This window comes from Empidonax traillii, unplaced genomic scaffold (assembly GCF_003031625.1).
Source record: "Empidonax traillii isolate 1590-97213 ecotype Southwest subspecies unplaced genomic scaffold, ASM303162v1 scaffold374:size1477467, whole genome shotgun sequence".
Classification (NCBI taxonomy): Eukaryota; Metazoa; Chordata; class Aves; order Passeriformes; family Tyrannidae; genus Empidonax; species Empidonax traillii.
The window spans coordinates 727,059-743,429 of NW_020955567.1; the positions used below are offsets into that span (position 1 = coordinate 727,059).

Below are 16,371 nucleotides of genomic sequence, written 5' to 3' on the forward strand. Positions count from 1 at the left end.
GTGCATTGCCTGTATTGCTTAGTGTTACTGTACACCCAATACATATTTTGGGCTTGTAATTGGGGTGTGTTGCGGGGTATTTCTTTAAATAATTATTGGCCAGATTTTCAAGGAGTGTCATTATGTCTGGCTGAAATGGAATCAGTGGGGCCAAACTCATTTGTATGAGCTAAGGATCTGGTCCTGTGTGCTTAAAAGTAGCCTAATGAGAGAAGGACCCATCTACCTACTGAGAGGTTTTGTGACCTACTTCTGCAGCTCTCCTGCTCATTTGGGGAAGTCTGGTTCTTCATCTCCTTGGTCTTCCCCATTGCTCACAAAAGCAAATTCCACCAGAGAGAGAAAGAGAGCAGCTTCTGCTCATATTAATAATACACAGCTCTATAAATTATTAATAAAAAGATACCACTGACTTTGAGCTATGGTGTAGTAATTCACACTTAGCTGTTTAGCTGGCTCTCAGCCTTCATCCTGGTGATGCACGAGACACCTGGAATGAATGATTATCCTGTCATGCAGCCCGTTGTTTCTATTTGCTTAAATTGAGCACTGCACGTATCAGGTGGGATCGTGCAGCTGATTGTGGCACACCAGAGAGACCTTGCCCACCACATGGGTGGTCAAAATCAGAATGATCAGTTTTTCAGGTTGCTTAAAGATGTGTCTGTCTGTGAGAATGGTGTCAGCCATAGCCTGTGAGGGCTCCATCCTGTGGCATGCTGGGAATCTAGAGCTGGTCCAAAGAAGTGTTTAAACTTGGGATCATATTTAATTTAATGACATGTGCAGGCAGTCTGGTGGTTCCTATGAAATGTCTAGTGCAGAGCAAAGTCCTACTGCTGCTCTAGTGATGGATGTGTTCACATTGTCTTTCTCCAGCTGTTCACTCCATGGAAAGTCACTGCACTCTCTGCTGTGCCTCTTCGAGTTCTCCCTAAAAAGGGTATAATTAATTTTAAAAAAGCTTTGCAAATATATGATTGTATTTAAAAACAAACACCCCTCTCCCCCCCCCCCCCCAACTGAGAAGCTAGGGGGTTGCTGAGTAGCTGTGAGCTTAGTAAAAGAAATTGTCCATAAGATATAGAAAACAGAAGCAGAAATACTGCCCTGACTGGCAACCTATGGACAACTCAACCAGTTCTTGTTTACTTCCAGGTGATTCACCACATGTCAGTGTCAATCAAAATGGATTGGAAAGATCACAACTGAAAAGTGCCAGTTTTTCTCAAAGGGATCCTGGGGTGCCTTTTTGGGTGTAGGTGTCTATGCTCCAGAGCCCTAAAACTTGGGGAGGTGAGGCTTGCCTTTTAAATGCTTGTATTCCCCATCCTCTGTAGCATTCTATTAGGCTGCTGGTACACAGAAGAGTGAAACTAACATACTGTTCATCAAATAATGATGATCAAACAAATCCTGTCAGTGTTAAAATGGTGTAGTTGAGAAGTGACTCTGTTCACGTGGAGCTTGTAGGGGTAAAATCCCCACAGAAACCTTGTCTCTCATGATGGCTGCAAATGGGAGGTGTTTAGGTGGTTGGGTGGTTGGATTATCCCAGATGGAAGGATAAACACCAAAGTATTTAGATCCACAAGTGGGGCCTCCCTCCTTTTCAGAGGAGAATATGGGGCTCCAGGAAGGAGTCTGGTGCCTTAGTGGTGGTCTCAGAGTTAAACAAACCTTTCAAGGGAAACAATGCTAGTAGACTCATTGCTTTGGCATGTGAGCCCTGCTGGAAAGAAAGTCTGTTAATCCCCTCTATAGTCTCTCTATTTATACCCTTAGGCTGCACATAAACTGGCCAAGTACAAGAACGAAAGCTGACTAGATATCTCCTGTGGTTGTTGTTCTCATGAGTTATTATCCCTTTTATTAAGGAGCAGGCTAAGAACAACGTCTGTTAAGGACAATGTTCTGCAAAGAAATGTGATTATCTTGATGATTTAGGTAAAACTTGGTCCTGTGTCTTGCCTCTCCCTATGCCTTCACTGCGCATTTTCTTTACTGTGGTTTGAAGGGCTGGTGTCATCAGCCAGCTTGGAGAAATGCCCTGTCGCTTGGTCCTCAGCGAGGTCAGCATCAGCCTACAAGTTAAGTTTGTCTTCTCATCCATTACATTAAGGTATTTGGTGCTTTAAGATATTTCATAATATAATTTTCACAATAAAAAGGAAAAATTTCTTGGACTATGTATTTGTATGTCATCTTAGAGATGGGATCTTCTAGAGAAGGGCAAGATGTGGGACTGTTCACCAGATTACTGATGTCCTTTCTGGTGTTTCTTTACGTATAATAATTTTTGAAATTAATGTATATGATGTTTCATTTCTTTCTTTAATATATCTAAAGCTCGTTAATAATTTGGATTATCTTCTCTTCGGTTTTTATTTAATGATTGAGCGATTCTGAAGCTGGAGGGGGGAAAAGCTATCCACCTCAAAATCAAGGTTTGGGTATGCTTGTATCTTATTCCTGGGTGAAGAAGAGGGAATGGAGATGCTCTTGGTCACCATGCTGAATATAGTCTCTTTGGGCTTGGCTGTCTGAACTCACAGATCATTTCTTGTGCATTAAATTAAATTGCACAGAGCCACTAACACCCACGTAGGACCAATGGTAGCAAAGAGGAGAGAAGAACCACGAGGAATGTCCTGGCTGGTTATTGTAACAATTTCTTTCTCTATTTAAATGTCCATTTAAATATTTAATAAGATTTTATTTTCCTGAGAATTCAGCTTTAATTGAAGAGGGATATCTGGAAAATGGAAGTGGTATATTCCTGAGCCAGCTATTTGCCAGCATTATTAGAAGCTTTTTGAGAAACCACTTGTGAGAACAAGCCTTGCTCTGTCACAAGTCCTCCAATGTCCTCCTGGCCAAGCCTTGGTGGATGTTCAGCTTCCTTAAGGAGTTAGAATTTGGCCCCCTTCCACTTTCCTCCTGGCTTCACCTCTGCATTTAGAAGATGCATACTCACAAGTTAAGACATCACATATTGCTCAGTCCTGCTCTAGCACAGGCAGGATTTAATATTAATCTTTCTTTACTCAACAGTAGAAGTTGCATTTATTATCAGATCTATTAAATTTAATACTTATAAATCGAGCACTTTCTTAATGTATGTTCACATTCTGTCTTAGCCTATTATATATGTGCTGTACAAATGTGATGCGTTGGCTTTGTAAATACACAAATAAAGACAAGAATAAAAAAAGCATTTGCAAACCAAGTTACTGTTCTGTGAAGTAATGGAACTTTGAAAGCTGTAGTTCATTCCATGAAATTCTGAGGATGTCTTAATTGATCTAATACATCATTACCCCTGAGAGGACAGGTTTGATCCCCCGTCTTCTGGGACTGTGTTTTCCCTCACCCCTTGTTCTGGTTATGGTGCTGTTTGGATCTGTAATGAGCCAGGTTGACTCAATGATCCAGAACAAAACTGGGCAGGTAAAAATGTGTTGATTTCCTGATGAGTGGGTGAGTTGAATTGTCTTCACAAAGGGCCTGAGGAATGCTGTGCACAGTGCAGGTTGATGGAGAGGGAGAATGATGACCTTTTGTCAGCAGAGATCTGTTAGACCCACTCAGCTGCCTCTTCCACCCTTCCAGCCAGGATGCAGGTCCATGAGAGTTTGAAGCATTCAAAATGGGTCCTGCGTTCTTACCCTGCTATGCCGTGACATGGTACCCTGCTCTTTCTGTGTACCAGCAACTTTGTTCACTGGCCCTGTGATGAGCTGGTAGAAGTCTATTTGGTATTTGGTCTCTCCCAGTTTTGCATCTTGAGCTGGTTTTTCAGGGTGTCAACTGAACACAAGTGATAGTGGAAAAATGTGCAGGAAAGCTTGCTTGGGGACACAGGAGGTGATTGAGCTATGGCAGGGGTTGCTTAGATAACTTGAAGCTGTAGGCTTCAGTGCTACAACACATCTGTTTTCTGCATTTTTGTTTCTCTTTTGTTTGGATGAATTTGAGAGGCACAGTAACATTCTCTATCTGACAGATTTTTAATCTGTACAAAGCCATACGTATACTATGGACCTAACTCTGATACCTGGGTTGCAAAAGTGTCTTCTTACCCACAAGATACTGAGAGAGGATGCTACAAGAAGAAGAATCTTTCTAAAGAGCAAAGGTACATCAATAATTTTAATAAGTTCATACATAGACGTGACAACCAAAACCCAAATGACTAACTCATGTTCGTTCATCAAAAATGTCTGCGGCTGGTCCAATTAATTTGATAAGGCACAAAAATTAGGAAATAACTTGTCGTAGATTCTGATATGACTAAACCAGCTTGTAAGAAATGGATGGACCTATATTTCCAGGTCCATCCATGTATCAAGTACAGTGTTCAGGAAAAATTCCAGTACTGTTCCCATATGTACCATAAATCATACTTTAACTGCTTGCTACTTTGGGCATACTTCTTCTAGTAAAGTCCCCCTACTTTATTGAGTTTGTAGTGCAGATGATACCTCAGTGAGCTATGCACACCTTCTGTGTGCCTGGGACTGCTAAAGGCTATTGGAGAACTAGAGCAGACATTATCTTTGATTTAGCATCAAAACCTGTTTTCATTACTTGGTCTCAACTCTTGAGGACAGCCCAAATCCTCCAGCACTGGAGCTTTCAGTAAGACATTGTTTGTTCTGCTGCACTGTCAATAAGATGTCATTACTTTATCTGCAAGATAAGAAAGGATTTGATAATGGCTCCTCTTGGGGGATGGTGACATTTTTTTTACCCTTATAGATCAGGAAAAAGTATGGGAGCATACTGACAAGGAAAGAAAATCAGTGTGGTTTATTTTTTTTTTATTTGCACCTCTCAGTTAAGGCTTTAAGTTATGAAGAGCACAAATGCAGCTTTTTTCTTTTATTTGTAGTTCTGCGCAAAACTAGTGATATAATGCTTGGTGTGCATAATGTATATACCTTTCTAAGAGATAAAAAGAGATACTTTAGGGTCCTTTAAAAAGAAAACTGCTGTGAGCTGTAACAGGTCTATAACCTATCGTTAATCCAGAAGTACAGTACTCTAGGAGAGGCAGATCAGTTTTTGCCTTTTCCGGATTAAGTAAGTAGTTACTAATTAACAGCAGATATGGAAAGAATTTTTCAGCTCTTGCTTTGGCATAGCTGTCAGTGCTGTCAGCTGGGGGCTGCGTGGCTGGAAATGCGGATGCTGCTGCCTTCACTCTGAGATGTCTGCCTCTGGCCAAAACCTCCTGCAAATACCCCTATCTGGTGTCACCTCTGTTCCCAGCTACATGGCAGGCTCCTGCAGGCTGCTGCCATGAAAATCCCTGATTGTCCTGTTGTTGTTTTTTTTTTTTTTTTTTTTGGCAATCTCTGAAATAACAATGTGGTATTTGTTGCAAAACCATATTTAGGACAATGGTTAAGTTCCCGATTCTGCAAATTTTTAGCATATAATCTTCTATGTAGTTAAAAACATGAGCACTCAGAGAGCATGTCTGAACTCAGAAAATTCACTTGGCTTCAGGTGAAGCATGAGCTCAAGTCACAGTAACTACCCCTGAATAGGGATATTCAGAGACCCAGGCCAGGTGCCAAGACCAGCCCAACTTGTTTGCAGTTGTGCAGGGCACTCTTAAGGACACAATCCTGCCACTTCAGCTGTGTAACCAGCTCAAGTAGGCAGGCAAGTCCTTCTTTTTTAAACTCATTGATATAGCTGTGGGATGAGGAGCACATTTGGTCACATTTTGGTAGATTTCTTGAGGCAGAACCTTCTCCACTGCTGAGCTGCCTCTCCCACAGCCTCCTCCCTACTTCCCACCCTCCATGACCCTCTGTTGGGCTGGCTGTGTGGCCACAGCCATGGGCACGTGTGTGGCTGCACTACCCCGCCTGGCAGACAGCTGCACAGAGGGGTTGGCAAGAGGCAGCCCCAGGGTGGCAGGGAGAAGGCTTATGCTGGCATGGCTGCCAAAATATTTTCAGAGAACAAGTAACCTTTGGCTCACATCTTGGTAGCCAGGGTGCTCCAAGCTCTGTAAAACCCCAGAACATGACAAACCCCAAGCACTACTGATCCTCAGAGGAGGGGATGAATGTTCGAGGCTGAATGCCAGGCTGGGGGTATTTCTCACAATTTCCATTGATTTGCAGGCTCCAGCAAGTGAGGATCCCACAGTGCGCTCACCACAGAGACTTACAAGATACTGCTCACTCTGAGCAGCCAGACCGGTTTAGAAAATGACTGCATGAATGAGCACAATATGGCTGTAACAGGAGACCAAATAAGATCCCAGAGAATGGGGAGGTAAGACTATAGCCACAGGTGGCTGTGGCTCTCAGCACGGCTTATTTAGCCACTTGTTGTGAGAGGTCCACCCAAAAGCTGAGAAATTATGTGAGATGCTTACATGGATACTATGTGAATACCTAAAAAACCCCCAAACAAAACAACAAAACAACCGAAAAAAACCCCAAACCCCTGATATTGTGTTAATGCTATCACAGTTGGCTGTAATTTCTCCTGTGTTGCACAATTTAGTATGTGAGTTTCTTCCCCCACCTCCCTGCTCCTCCCCCTGCAACTGCAAACTCTCTCTTTGTATGCTAGAGGTGGCTTTTCAGTGTCTTGACCTGTGGTGCGTGCCAGGACATGGAATGCAGTGGGATTTTCTCTGTGGTCTGTGATGAGTACTTCTTTCTCTTGAGCACTTGGGATATCATCATAAACTACATATTTGTAGAGAATACCCTGTCTTGACAGAATTGATACAATTACTGACTAATAAACTGTGACTTTAATCCTAGCAATTAGCATTGCTTTTACAGGATAGTTGTATGAGAGAATGCAATAGAAATTGTAGAAAGCAACTTTAAAAGGCTCTTGTTTCGATGCACTTCCAGTTTGCAAATAAAAACCACTTTCTTCAACTTCCCTGAAAAGAATGATTTACTATTATCAGGCTACTAAGAGACATTTTCTTATGAGGAAAGTATTAGTCCAAGCCATGTGAAGGTTATTTATGACTAACTACATCCATATCTTTTCAGTGTTTTTTGTACCTGCTACTGATCCATGGTTGAGGTCCATATAAATGCAAATAAAACCAAAGCTTGTAGCCAACAGCGCTTGCTCCCCCATGTTGGAAAAGCAGCCTTATGCAGTAGACTGGAAATGCTAGGGAAGTGTACCAGAGAAAAATCTTGACTTGGTGTGAGTTACTGATACCTTTTCTGACATCTCTGGTGATGTGCAGGCAGAGCACACTAACAAGGTACGGTGAATGGGTGGGGCAGAGCACAGCACACCTTCATCTGGCATATATTGACTACCCGAAATAAGTGCAATTCATCTGCTCTGTGACAGAAAGAATTAAATTCTAGTACCACCAGAAATAATAGGCAACTTCGACTATTTTTGTATTAAGTAGCAAAACAACTAAAGTCTATTCTTTGAATGGTTTTAAATGTATCAGTCAATCTAAACCCACACCATCCTCATATAGATTCCGGCTGTGATGATACTATATCCTTCTGCTTATAGAACAATAATCCTTACTATGCTTCATTATGAAGTTTGTTTTGTTCCTTCTCTGACATAGCAAAAATCAATGCAAGAGTGGCAGGACACTGGGGGTACTGCCATTTGTAAGACGTGCAGTCATTAGTGAGTAGAAACAGGTTGGAAGTGGTAGTACTTCTGCTTCCACGACTATCATGAATGCAAATCCTGGAAATCCCTCAGCAAAATAAAAACAACTCAACTCACTGAAGGTCTCTGCAGTGGTCTCTCAAAATTATGCTCTAACTTTCCTGTTCTCTAAGTCTTATAAAAGGATTTCCTTGAAGCAGAGAGGAAGAGTCAGAGCAGAATCACAGTTGCCAAGTTGGAAAAGACCCACAAGAATCACTGAGTCCAACTTCCAGCCCTGTACAGTATCATCCCAAGTCACACCTTGTGCCTGAGAGTATTGCCCAAACACTTCTTGAACTCTGTCAGGGTTGGTGCTGTGACCACTTCCCTGGGGAGCCTGTTCCAGTGCCCAACCACCATTTGGGGAAGAACCTCTTTCTGATATCCAACCTAAACTTCCTCTGACACAGCTTCAGGCCATTCCCTTGGGTTCTGTCACTGGTCACCACAGAGAAGAGATCAGTGTCTGCCCCTTCCCCTTACAAGGAAGTTGTAGACTATAATGAGATCTCCTCTCAGTCTCCTCCAGGCTGAACAGAACAAGTGATCTCAGCTGCTTCTCATACGGCTTCCCTTCAAGGCCCTTCACCATCTTCATTGCCCTCCCTTGGAGGCTAACAGCCTAATGTCTTTCTCATATTGTGGTGCCCAAAACTGCACACAATATTCAAGGTGAGGCCGCCCCAGTGCAGAGCAGAGCGAGACAATTGCTTCCCTTGACAGGTTGGCAATGCTTTGCCTGATGCCCCCAGGATACAGTTGGCACTCCTGTCTGCCAGGGCACTGCTGACTCATCTTCAGCTTTCCATCCACCAGGACCTCCAGGTCCCTTTCCATAGCACTGCTTTCCAACATCTCAATCCCCAGTCTGTATGAACAGCCAGAGTTGCCCCATCCCAGGTGCAGAATCCAGCACTTTCCCTTACTGAACTTCATATGGTTGGTGATTGGCCAGTCCTCTGATTTGTGAAGGTCTCTCTGCAGGGCCTCCCTGCCTTCAAGGGAGTCAACAGCTCCTCCCAGTTTTGTGTCATTTGCAAACTTGCTTAGTATCCCTTCCAGTTCTGTGTCCAAGTCAGTTATGAACATGTTGAAGAGCACAGGGCCTAAGATGGAGCCCTGTGGAACCCCACTAGTGACAGGTCACCAGTCTGATGCTACCTTATTCACTATGACCCTCTGTGTTCAACCTGTGAGCCAATTGCCCACCCACCACATGATGTGTTTATCCAGCTGTGCTGGATATTTTGTCCAGGAGGATCCTGTGAGAGATAGTATTGAAAGCTTTACTGAAATCCAAAAAGATTACATCAACTGGCTTCCCTTGATGAAATAGGTGGGTTACTTTGTCATAAAAGGAAATCAGGTTTGATAAACAGGGCTTTCCTCTCATGAAACTGTGCTGGCTGTGACCAATGACTGTGTTGTCTTTTGAGTGCTTTTCAATACTTTCCAGAATAATCTTCTCCATAACTTAACCAGGCACTGCAGTGAGATTGCAGTGAGATGCAGAACTACATGCCTGTAGTTTACAGGGTCCTACTTTTTAGCCTTTATGAAAACTGGGACAATATTTGCCAGCTTCCAGTCATCTGGGACCTGTCTGGATTCCTAAGATCACTCAAAAATCATCGAGTATAGGTTTTGCAATGACATCAAGCCAGAATTCTTTTTATTGTCCCCCACATTTCTGGCAGCTTCAACTCCACTTGAGCTCTGACCACACAAATTTTCTCCCTACAGTGGCAAGCAGCATTTCTATATTCTTCCCATGCCACTTGACCTTGCTTCCACTGGGCATACACCTTCCTTTTTTGCCTTATTTCCAAGAGAAAATGCCTGCTCAGCCAAGCTGGCCTTCTGCCTCACCTGCTTGACTTCTGACATTTGGAATTGCCTGCTCCTGTGCTCTTAGGAGATGATGTTTAAAAACTGACCAGCACTGATAGACCGCAGAACCTGCAAAAACAGCAGCAGAAGAAGAGAAATAGCTGGCTGTACGGATGGCAAAGAGAGACAGAGTGGACTGCCTGGAGGGGGGAGCACCACAGACTCAATCAAGATGAAGAAATAAATGATGAATCAAGATGAAGAAATAAATGATGACTTTAAAACATAAGACAGGGTTTATTACGACATAAGTGAAAGGTAAAAAGACCTAAAGTGTTTATTTGTATGAGAACATAATGGTCCTTGTCATCAACCTGGTGTTGGAAAAAATGACTTCCATCTAGGGGATGCATCAAAAAATAGGAGATAAGTTTCAGCACTACTAATAGTTTAATGGAAAAAGATTGAATAAGAGGATGAATATGGAAATTAGGGATGACACTGTAATAATTTAAACATGGCATTTGGCAGCAGAAGTACCATTCTCAGAAAAACAAACAACGCTAACCAACATCAGATGTACTGTTATTTTAAAATAGACTTTAATGACAATAAATATAAAGAAATCTTAATATTCAGAAAACTGATAGCAAACATTCTTAAGAAAAATACAAAAGTACATTCTTACATTCTGAATTTTATCACCATACACACAGTGTAAAACAATTGCAATAGTCTGTAACTTATGATTCTTGTCAAGGCAGTGAAATGGTCACTGGTCCAAATTCACCCTGACTTCAACAGATCGGTACAAAGTAAGAGTCTAGCCTACTATCAAGTGTAAAAAAAAACCAAAAAACCAAAATCCCCCACCAATTAATAGTTTAAAACAAATGTTAGTTTTCCCTTCAAGCAGATCTTTAATTAAAGTGACCCAGCCCCCCCAAAAAAGTTACAAATATTCGTTTGTTGGCAACTGCCTCCCCCAGCATTTTGTTCTGATGCCTCTGTAGAGCTCCCTGTGTACAAGCAGGGCACATTTCAGCAGTTGGAGGCAGAGGCTACAGAAATTTCACAGCTTAAATCAAACTATTAAAACGCAATCATTAGGCACTCTTGGTTTTCCTCTTCTCACTCGGAAATCTGCTGTGAATAACACTGTGCACATGGCAAACTGAACAGAATTCCTGATGTAATGTCTTCTGAAATGAAATGTTACATTAGCAAGAAACATGGCATTTCAGAAGCAAATCACCAGAGCAAAAAGTTAATGTTGACTAGGTGATGCCCACGCAGCACTCGCTGCTCTCTTCAGACTAGCTGCATTTTCAGCTCTGCAGACTGAGTGCCTGACAGTAACAATTAAGTGCATATCTAAACCCTGCTTTCTGGTTCAGTTTAAACCAAGAGGAAATCAGTCCATGTGCACTGAGACCAGTCTGTGATGGGGAGCACTGCCCAGAAAATGGGGACGAGTGGAAGACCACTTTCAAAAGCACTCTCGTCATTTGAACAAAAATGGTTGTGTAGAAACACACTCAAAGGTGATTGGCTTTTTATTATGAGAGGAACCCAAGTCATGGATACACAGGCTTTGCAGATGTAGCGTGTTTTTTAAAATCATTATTTTAAAGGCAGGAATATAAACTCCTGATGACACTGAGGGTCAACTCCCCCTTAAGGAAATGGTGCCAACTGATGTAAAAAGGAACAACTTGGAGAGTCCATCAGAATCAAACAAGGAGCAAAAAAGGCACTCCTGAAAATCAGCCTTAAGCTCTGCCACTGCTCACAGTATGACCCCAGGCAAGACACTCAATTCCTTTTTTTTCTAGTCTCTTTACCTCTCAAAGAAGGCTATAAATGCTACCTCAAGACCAAATAATTACCTGAAATAGTTCACTTTGAGCTGCATTCCCCCCCGCCCCCTTTACCACAGGATGCCTCCTTGCCTGTCCCAGCCCTCTAACATAACATCTGGAAAGGTATTTAAGACACACTAGTGCTGTGATCACTGATGAGAGAATGAAAATGGCATCTCTCATCTGAACACCACCGCACATGGGAAAGGGCCAGTTGAAAGCTAAAATCAGAAGCTCCAAGGACGAAAGGAGCTGACTGTCCTTTCTAACCCAACTCATTTTGCACAAGGAAGTCCTGAGTATTTCATTAAAATTGTTCCTTGAAACAGTTGAAACAGTTTTTTGGAAAGAAACACTGTTTTAACCAAAAGTTTGGTATGCCACCTGCAGTGACAGGACCAGAAGCAGTGGTCACAAACTGAAACACTTTTTCACTGTGAGGGTGACTGAACACTGGCATAGGTTACCCAGGAAGATTGTGGAGTCTCCATCCTTGGAAATACTAAAAAGAAGAAAAGAAGACTGACCTGGCAAAACAGGGAGCCTTGGCTGGTATCATGAAAAAAAGGAGAGTTTACAACCTTTGGAAGAAGGGGCAGGCAGCTCAGGAGGACTACCCAAGCTGTTGAGAGGTTATTCAGGGAGAAAATTGGAATGGCCAAAGCTCAGCTAGAACTTCATCTGGCTACTGCTGTAAAAGGCAACGAAAAATGTTTCTATAAATATATTAGCAACAAAAGGAGGGCTAAGGAGACTCTCATCCTTTATTGGATATGGAGGAGGAAGCACAGTAACAATGAACAAGGAAAAGGCTGAGGTACTTAAAGATACCTTTGCCTCAGTCTTTAGTAGTAAGACCAGTAGCTCCCCAAGTACCCAGCTCCCTGAGCCGTCAGACAGGGATGCAGAGCAGAATGAATCCCCGTTGTCCAAGGGAAGATGGTCAGTGACCTGCTACATCACTTACACACACACAAGCCTCTGGGGTTGGACGGGATCTGAGCTGCTGCTCATGGTTTGGACAGACATACTGTTCACTGGGTGAAAAACTGGCTGGATGGCTGGGCCCAGAGAGTGATACCTAAAATACATATAGCTGTGGTAGTCCAGGACATGGTTAAGTTACAGACTTGGCAGTCTTGGGCTTATGGCTGGATGATCTTCTAGGTCTTTTCCAAGCTAATTGATCCTATGGTTCTGTATGATTTTCTTCAAAAGACAGGCTTGAGCTACACAGCAGCCAGTATTTGGAAGCTTTGCTACAAAATTCTGAGGTTTGATTCCTTATGATTATTAATGTAATAATATTTACCTTATAAATGTTACTTAGTTTCTGCAAATGAACTTAATACATAAAAAGCTATCTGAATAATGTGCCTAAAAATTCTGCCTATCTATTGCATTAAAGAAGAGTACAAAATTTGTACAAAATTACAGACACAAAGTAATCACCTGGTTTATAGAGTACAAGCATATTTTTGCTTTTTTAACAAGATTGGGGTTTTGTGATTTATAGAAATTTATAGAAATTGGTCCATTAAAACTGTTAAAAGAGAAAGCAAGTTAATAATCTGGAATATCACTGCTGCAGACATATAGCAGCACTTTACTTCCCTATTTCTCAGTTTGCAGCTGGTCCCAAAATAGCCAAGCGGATCTGCAGCCTAATTTGAGGATGACTGATAGCTGTAGCACATGCCTCCACACTTCTAACATCTTTCCTTGTTATTTAAAGCTTCATAGCATGTTTAAGGCCTATTAAATGGTTTCTTCCAATCTCCAGTTTCAATAGATTCATAGTCTTGTCAGAATTCACTTTATCACACTATGTTGTATCATAGCAGGTCCAGCTGCACATTTGTCCCATGTCAAAATCTCAGGGAAGAACACAGCGTTCCTGGTGTGAGAGAAATGCAAAAGACAGCTCTCCACAGATATTGATTTAGTACGTGAAAAGACTTTTGACACTTATTGCTTTTACAGGTAGGAGACCTTCAAGGCTGTGGGCATTTAGTGTAGAATGGGCAAGTCAGCTAATGAAAATACATTGACTGGGGAAAGATAAAATGCCTGAGTTTTTTACTCACTTGGAGTACCATAAAGTTAGCTTGTATGCATTGATTTCAAGGGAATTCTCCTGTTTACACTGAGATTGATGAACAGGGTGGACTTACAGTCCTGTTCCTTCTCGTGATCCAAGTCCGTGATTAATTGAAATATCTTGTTATCCATTTAAGTCTCAGTATGCATAGGTAATTCAGGCTAGCAAACAACTGCTCTTAGCATGTCAATTCCAATGGCTTAACAACGTGATTTTGAGTTGTATTTTCTTTCTCTTTCCTTCATATTTTGGCTTTTCCCTTTCATTTTATAGTTGAGGTTTGCATTAGGAAGCAATCAAAACTCCTTCATTAGATGTGATGACATTTTTACCACAAATCATTCGTATTCAATTCAAACTAGTTATCTAGTATCTGCCTAAAAAAAGCAGAAAGCACTCTATGTATTTGGGAGTTAATCTGCACTGCCTTAAGATGATAAGTAATTTTTATCTTCCCATGTTAACAAAAAAATTCCTACTAAAGCTGTTTAAAAAACGGATAACTCTTACCTGAGTTGCAGTGGTTGCATTTGTCTAAGGGAAACTGGTAAATGAGTAGGTAACAGTTGCAAGAAACAATGTTTAGTAAAAGAAATTAATCCGAAGTGTTTTATTAGCTATAGGTAATATCTGGACGGGTAATAGTTGGCTAAATACTGTTATTCTATATGAAAAGTACTTATTCAGCTTTAGGTTGGAAAGTGCTGCCTGCTCCTTTGGTAACTTTGTCGGCTATTTTACCCATGTTTTTTTTCACAACTTTGAGATCGTTCTCGTGCAAGAGTTTTTGTGTGAGGTATTTCTCTCGTTTGACCTTGCTCTTGGTCTTTTCTGATACATCCGGGATTGCATATGAAATAATAAACTTCACAAAGTATATGACATGCTGGGAAAGATGAAAATGAAAAAACGTCAGTCAGGCTGAACAGGACATTATTATGATTATAAATGAAATGTCACATTATCTCTTCAGACTCTAAGCTGATTCAGTACCAGTATCTATCACAGCAGAACAGTATTTTAAGAAGATATGACTAATCAATAGAATAATTATCTGACAAACAAGAATTTCTGATTTGATAATTCTGATTTAAGCAAGGACTTCTCTGCCTGCTTTGGGGGAACTCTGGTACCCAGTGCTTCCGCCCTGCATGGAAACATTGGTTACAGTTTCTTATAAGATTTTTTTAGGTTTGTTCAAATGACTCTTGGGCAATTACTTTGGTATGGGAACTCTGATCTAACCAGTTGCATGTTTCTGATGACTTCAGTAGTCCTTGGATCAGACCTTAAGTACATTCTATAGTTAAATAATACCTAATATTTCTCTCCCTTCATCTTGGACTGACTCTGATCTTTTGTAAGCCAAGCGAAGGAAAGAGCAATTGCTTTTTGATGATCACCTAGAGACTCACCTCTTGCAGTGACTGTTTTTATAGACTTCAGTCTGCTAGTGCACATATATTATATATATAAAAATATATATATTTACACATGTATGCATATACACAGCATACATATATGTTGTGTGCAAATTTCCTCTCAGTACATGTGAAAATATTTTTGGTGCAACTATCCCATCTATTTCTGCTGCTGAAAATAATTTCACAGTTCTTGAGAAAAGAAACTGCAAACACGCGGGACAATCCTCAGCTGATATCATGACTTCAGGGACTTCTTTTTCTAATGGTGCTACACTTAATTTACATCTACCAAGCCCTTGCCCATGCCAGCACACATCGCCAGCTCTGAGAGCCGTGCCTGGACAGAATGTCTCTGAAGGATTTTCTGCCAGGAGGGAAGAGACTAAATAAGTAATGCTCAAACCCCTGTACACTGACCTCCATGACAATGATGAAAGCCAGCTTGGCTGCAGTGACATGCCAGTAGTATATGTTATGCTCATATTGGTGCTGGTGACCAGGAGGGTAGCGGAGATCCCGGTATCTGAAAGCAATGCAGGAAAGTCAGGAACTTGTCTCTGGTATTTCTGCAGTACGTCACTGTGGCCAGAGGATGGAGCAAGACATGTCCCTGCTTGATGCATCCAGGAACAATTAGCTCAGGAAACTACCGTAGTGGGTAAAATCATATCTACAAATGAGCTACATTTGGCTGAAATATCCTGTTTTTGCCACTTTTTAAGAATTACTTATAAAAAGGTGCTCTTTTGGAAGACTATCAATTATGAGAAAAACAAATTAAAGTAAGAATCTTCTGAGTAGCACAAACTTACGAGTGAATACTGTGACTCAGTTCTGCCATCCAAAATACGATGGGTTTTTCTGTGTTTTAACATTTTTTACTGGATATTGTTAATTGAATTACATGGTTTGGATAGCAAAGAATTTGTTTTTGTAATTGGAAAATGGCAAACGCTTATTTGACACTTGCCTGCATATCGTTTGGTTCCCAAACCAAGGGGAAAATGGCTTGCTTGCATTCTTGAAGTCCGATATATTGAAGACAGAAAGGGTGCTGTTTATATACCCTTTCATAGTCTGACTGCTGTGACTCCCATAAGGAGGGACCGAAAAGGACCAGTAATAAACCAGACGAGGAATCATGTCAGATGTAAAAGCAATGATCATAGCCTGCATTTCAGAAAGACAAGACAAAAAAAACAGAACAGCATAAAATAAATAGGTTTAATATGCATTCCTTTGCCATATATTTAGTTATCTCAAAAGTTAGAGTATAAGCTAAAAATAGAAAATATGTGCTTTTCCAGTCAGTGGTTGTTCATTCTGTAAATGAGCACATAGTCTCTCACAGGCACAAAACAATCTCTCTCTGGCATGTGCACTCTGTACAGTTTTTAAATTACACTAGCTTTTCCAGATGCCTTAAAAAAGTTATACTATAATACATTTTTTTTTTCTCATGAGCATGCAA

The 16,371-nt window shown here is 41.2% G+C and overlaps 1 protein-coding gene across 2 annotated transcripts in view; it reads right to left on the reverse strand.

Annotated features, from left to right (window-relative positions):
- Positions 1 to 549: 549 nt before the first annotated feature.
- The window catches only part of ANO6 (anoctamin 6), an 80,425-nt gene continuing 64,603 nt past the window's right edge, over positions 550 to 16,371 (reverse strand). Inside the window, exons 18-20 of one of the 2 annotated variants that reach the window (XM_027892911.1) lie at positions 15,871 to 16,070; positions 15,318 to 15,423; positions 550 to 934 (exon numbers count right to left, since the gene is read on the reverse strand). In XM_027892911.1, the coding sequence (XP_027748712.1) occupies positions 899 to 934; positions 15,318 to 15,423; positions 15,871 to 16,070 (342 nt within the window). In that variant the 3' untranslated portion in view covers positions 550 to 898. Of the gene's footprint in view, positions 935 to 12,325; positions 14,363 to 15,317; positions 15,424 to 15,870; positions 16,071 to 16,371 lie in introns of those variants that run through there. The other variant, XM_027892910.1, reaches the window with a different exon arrangement.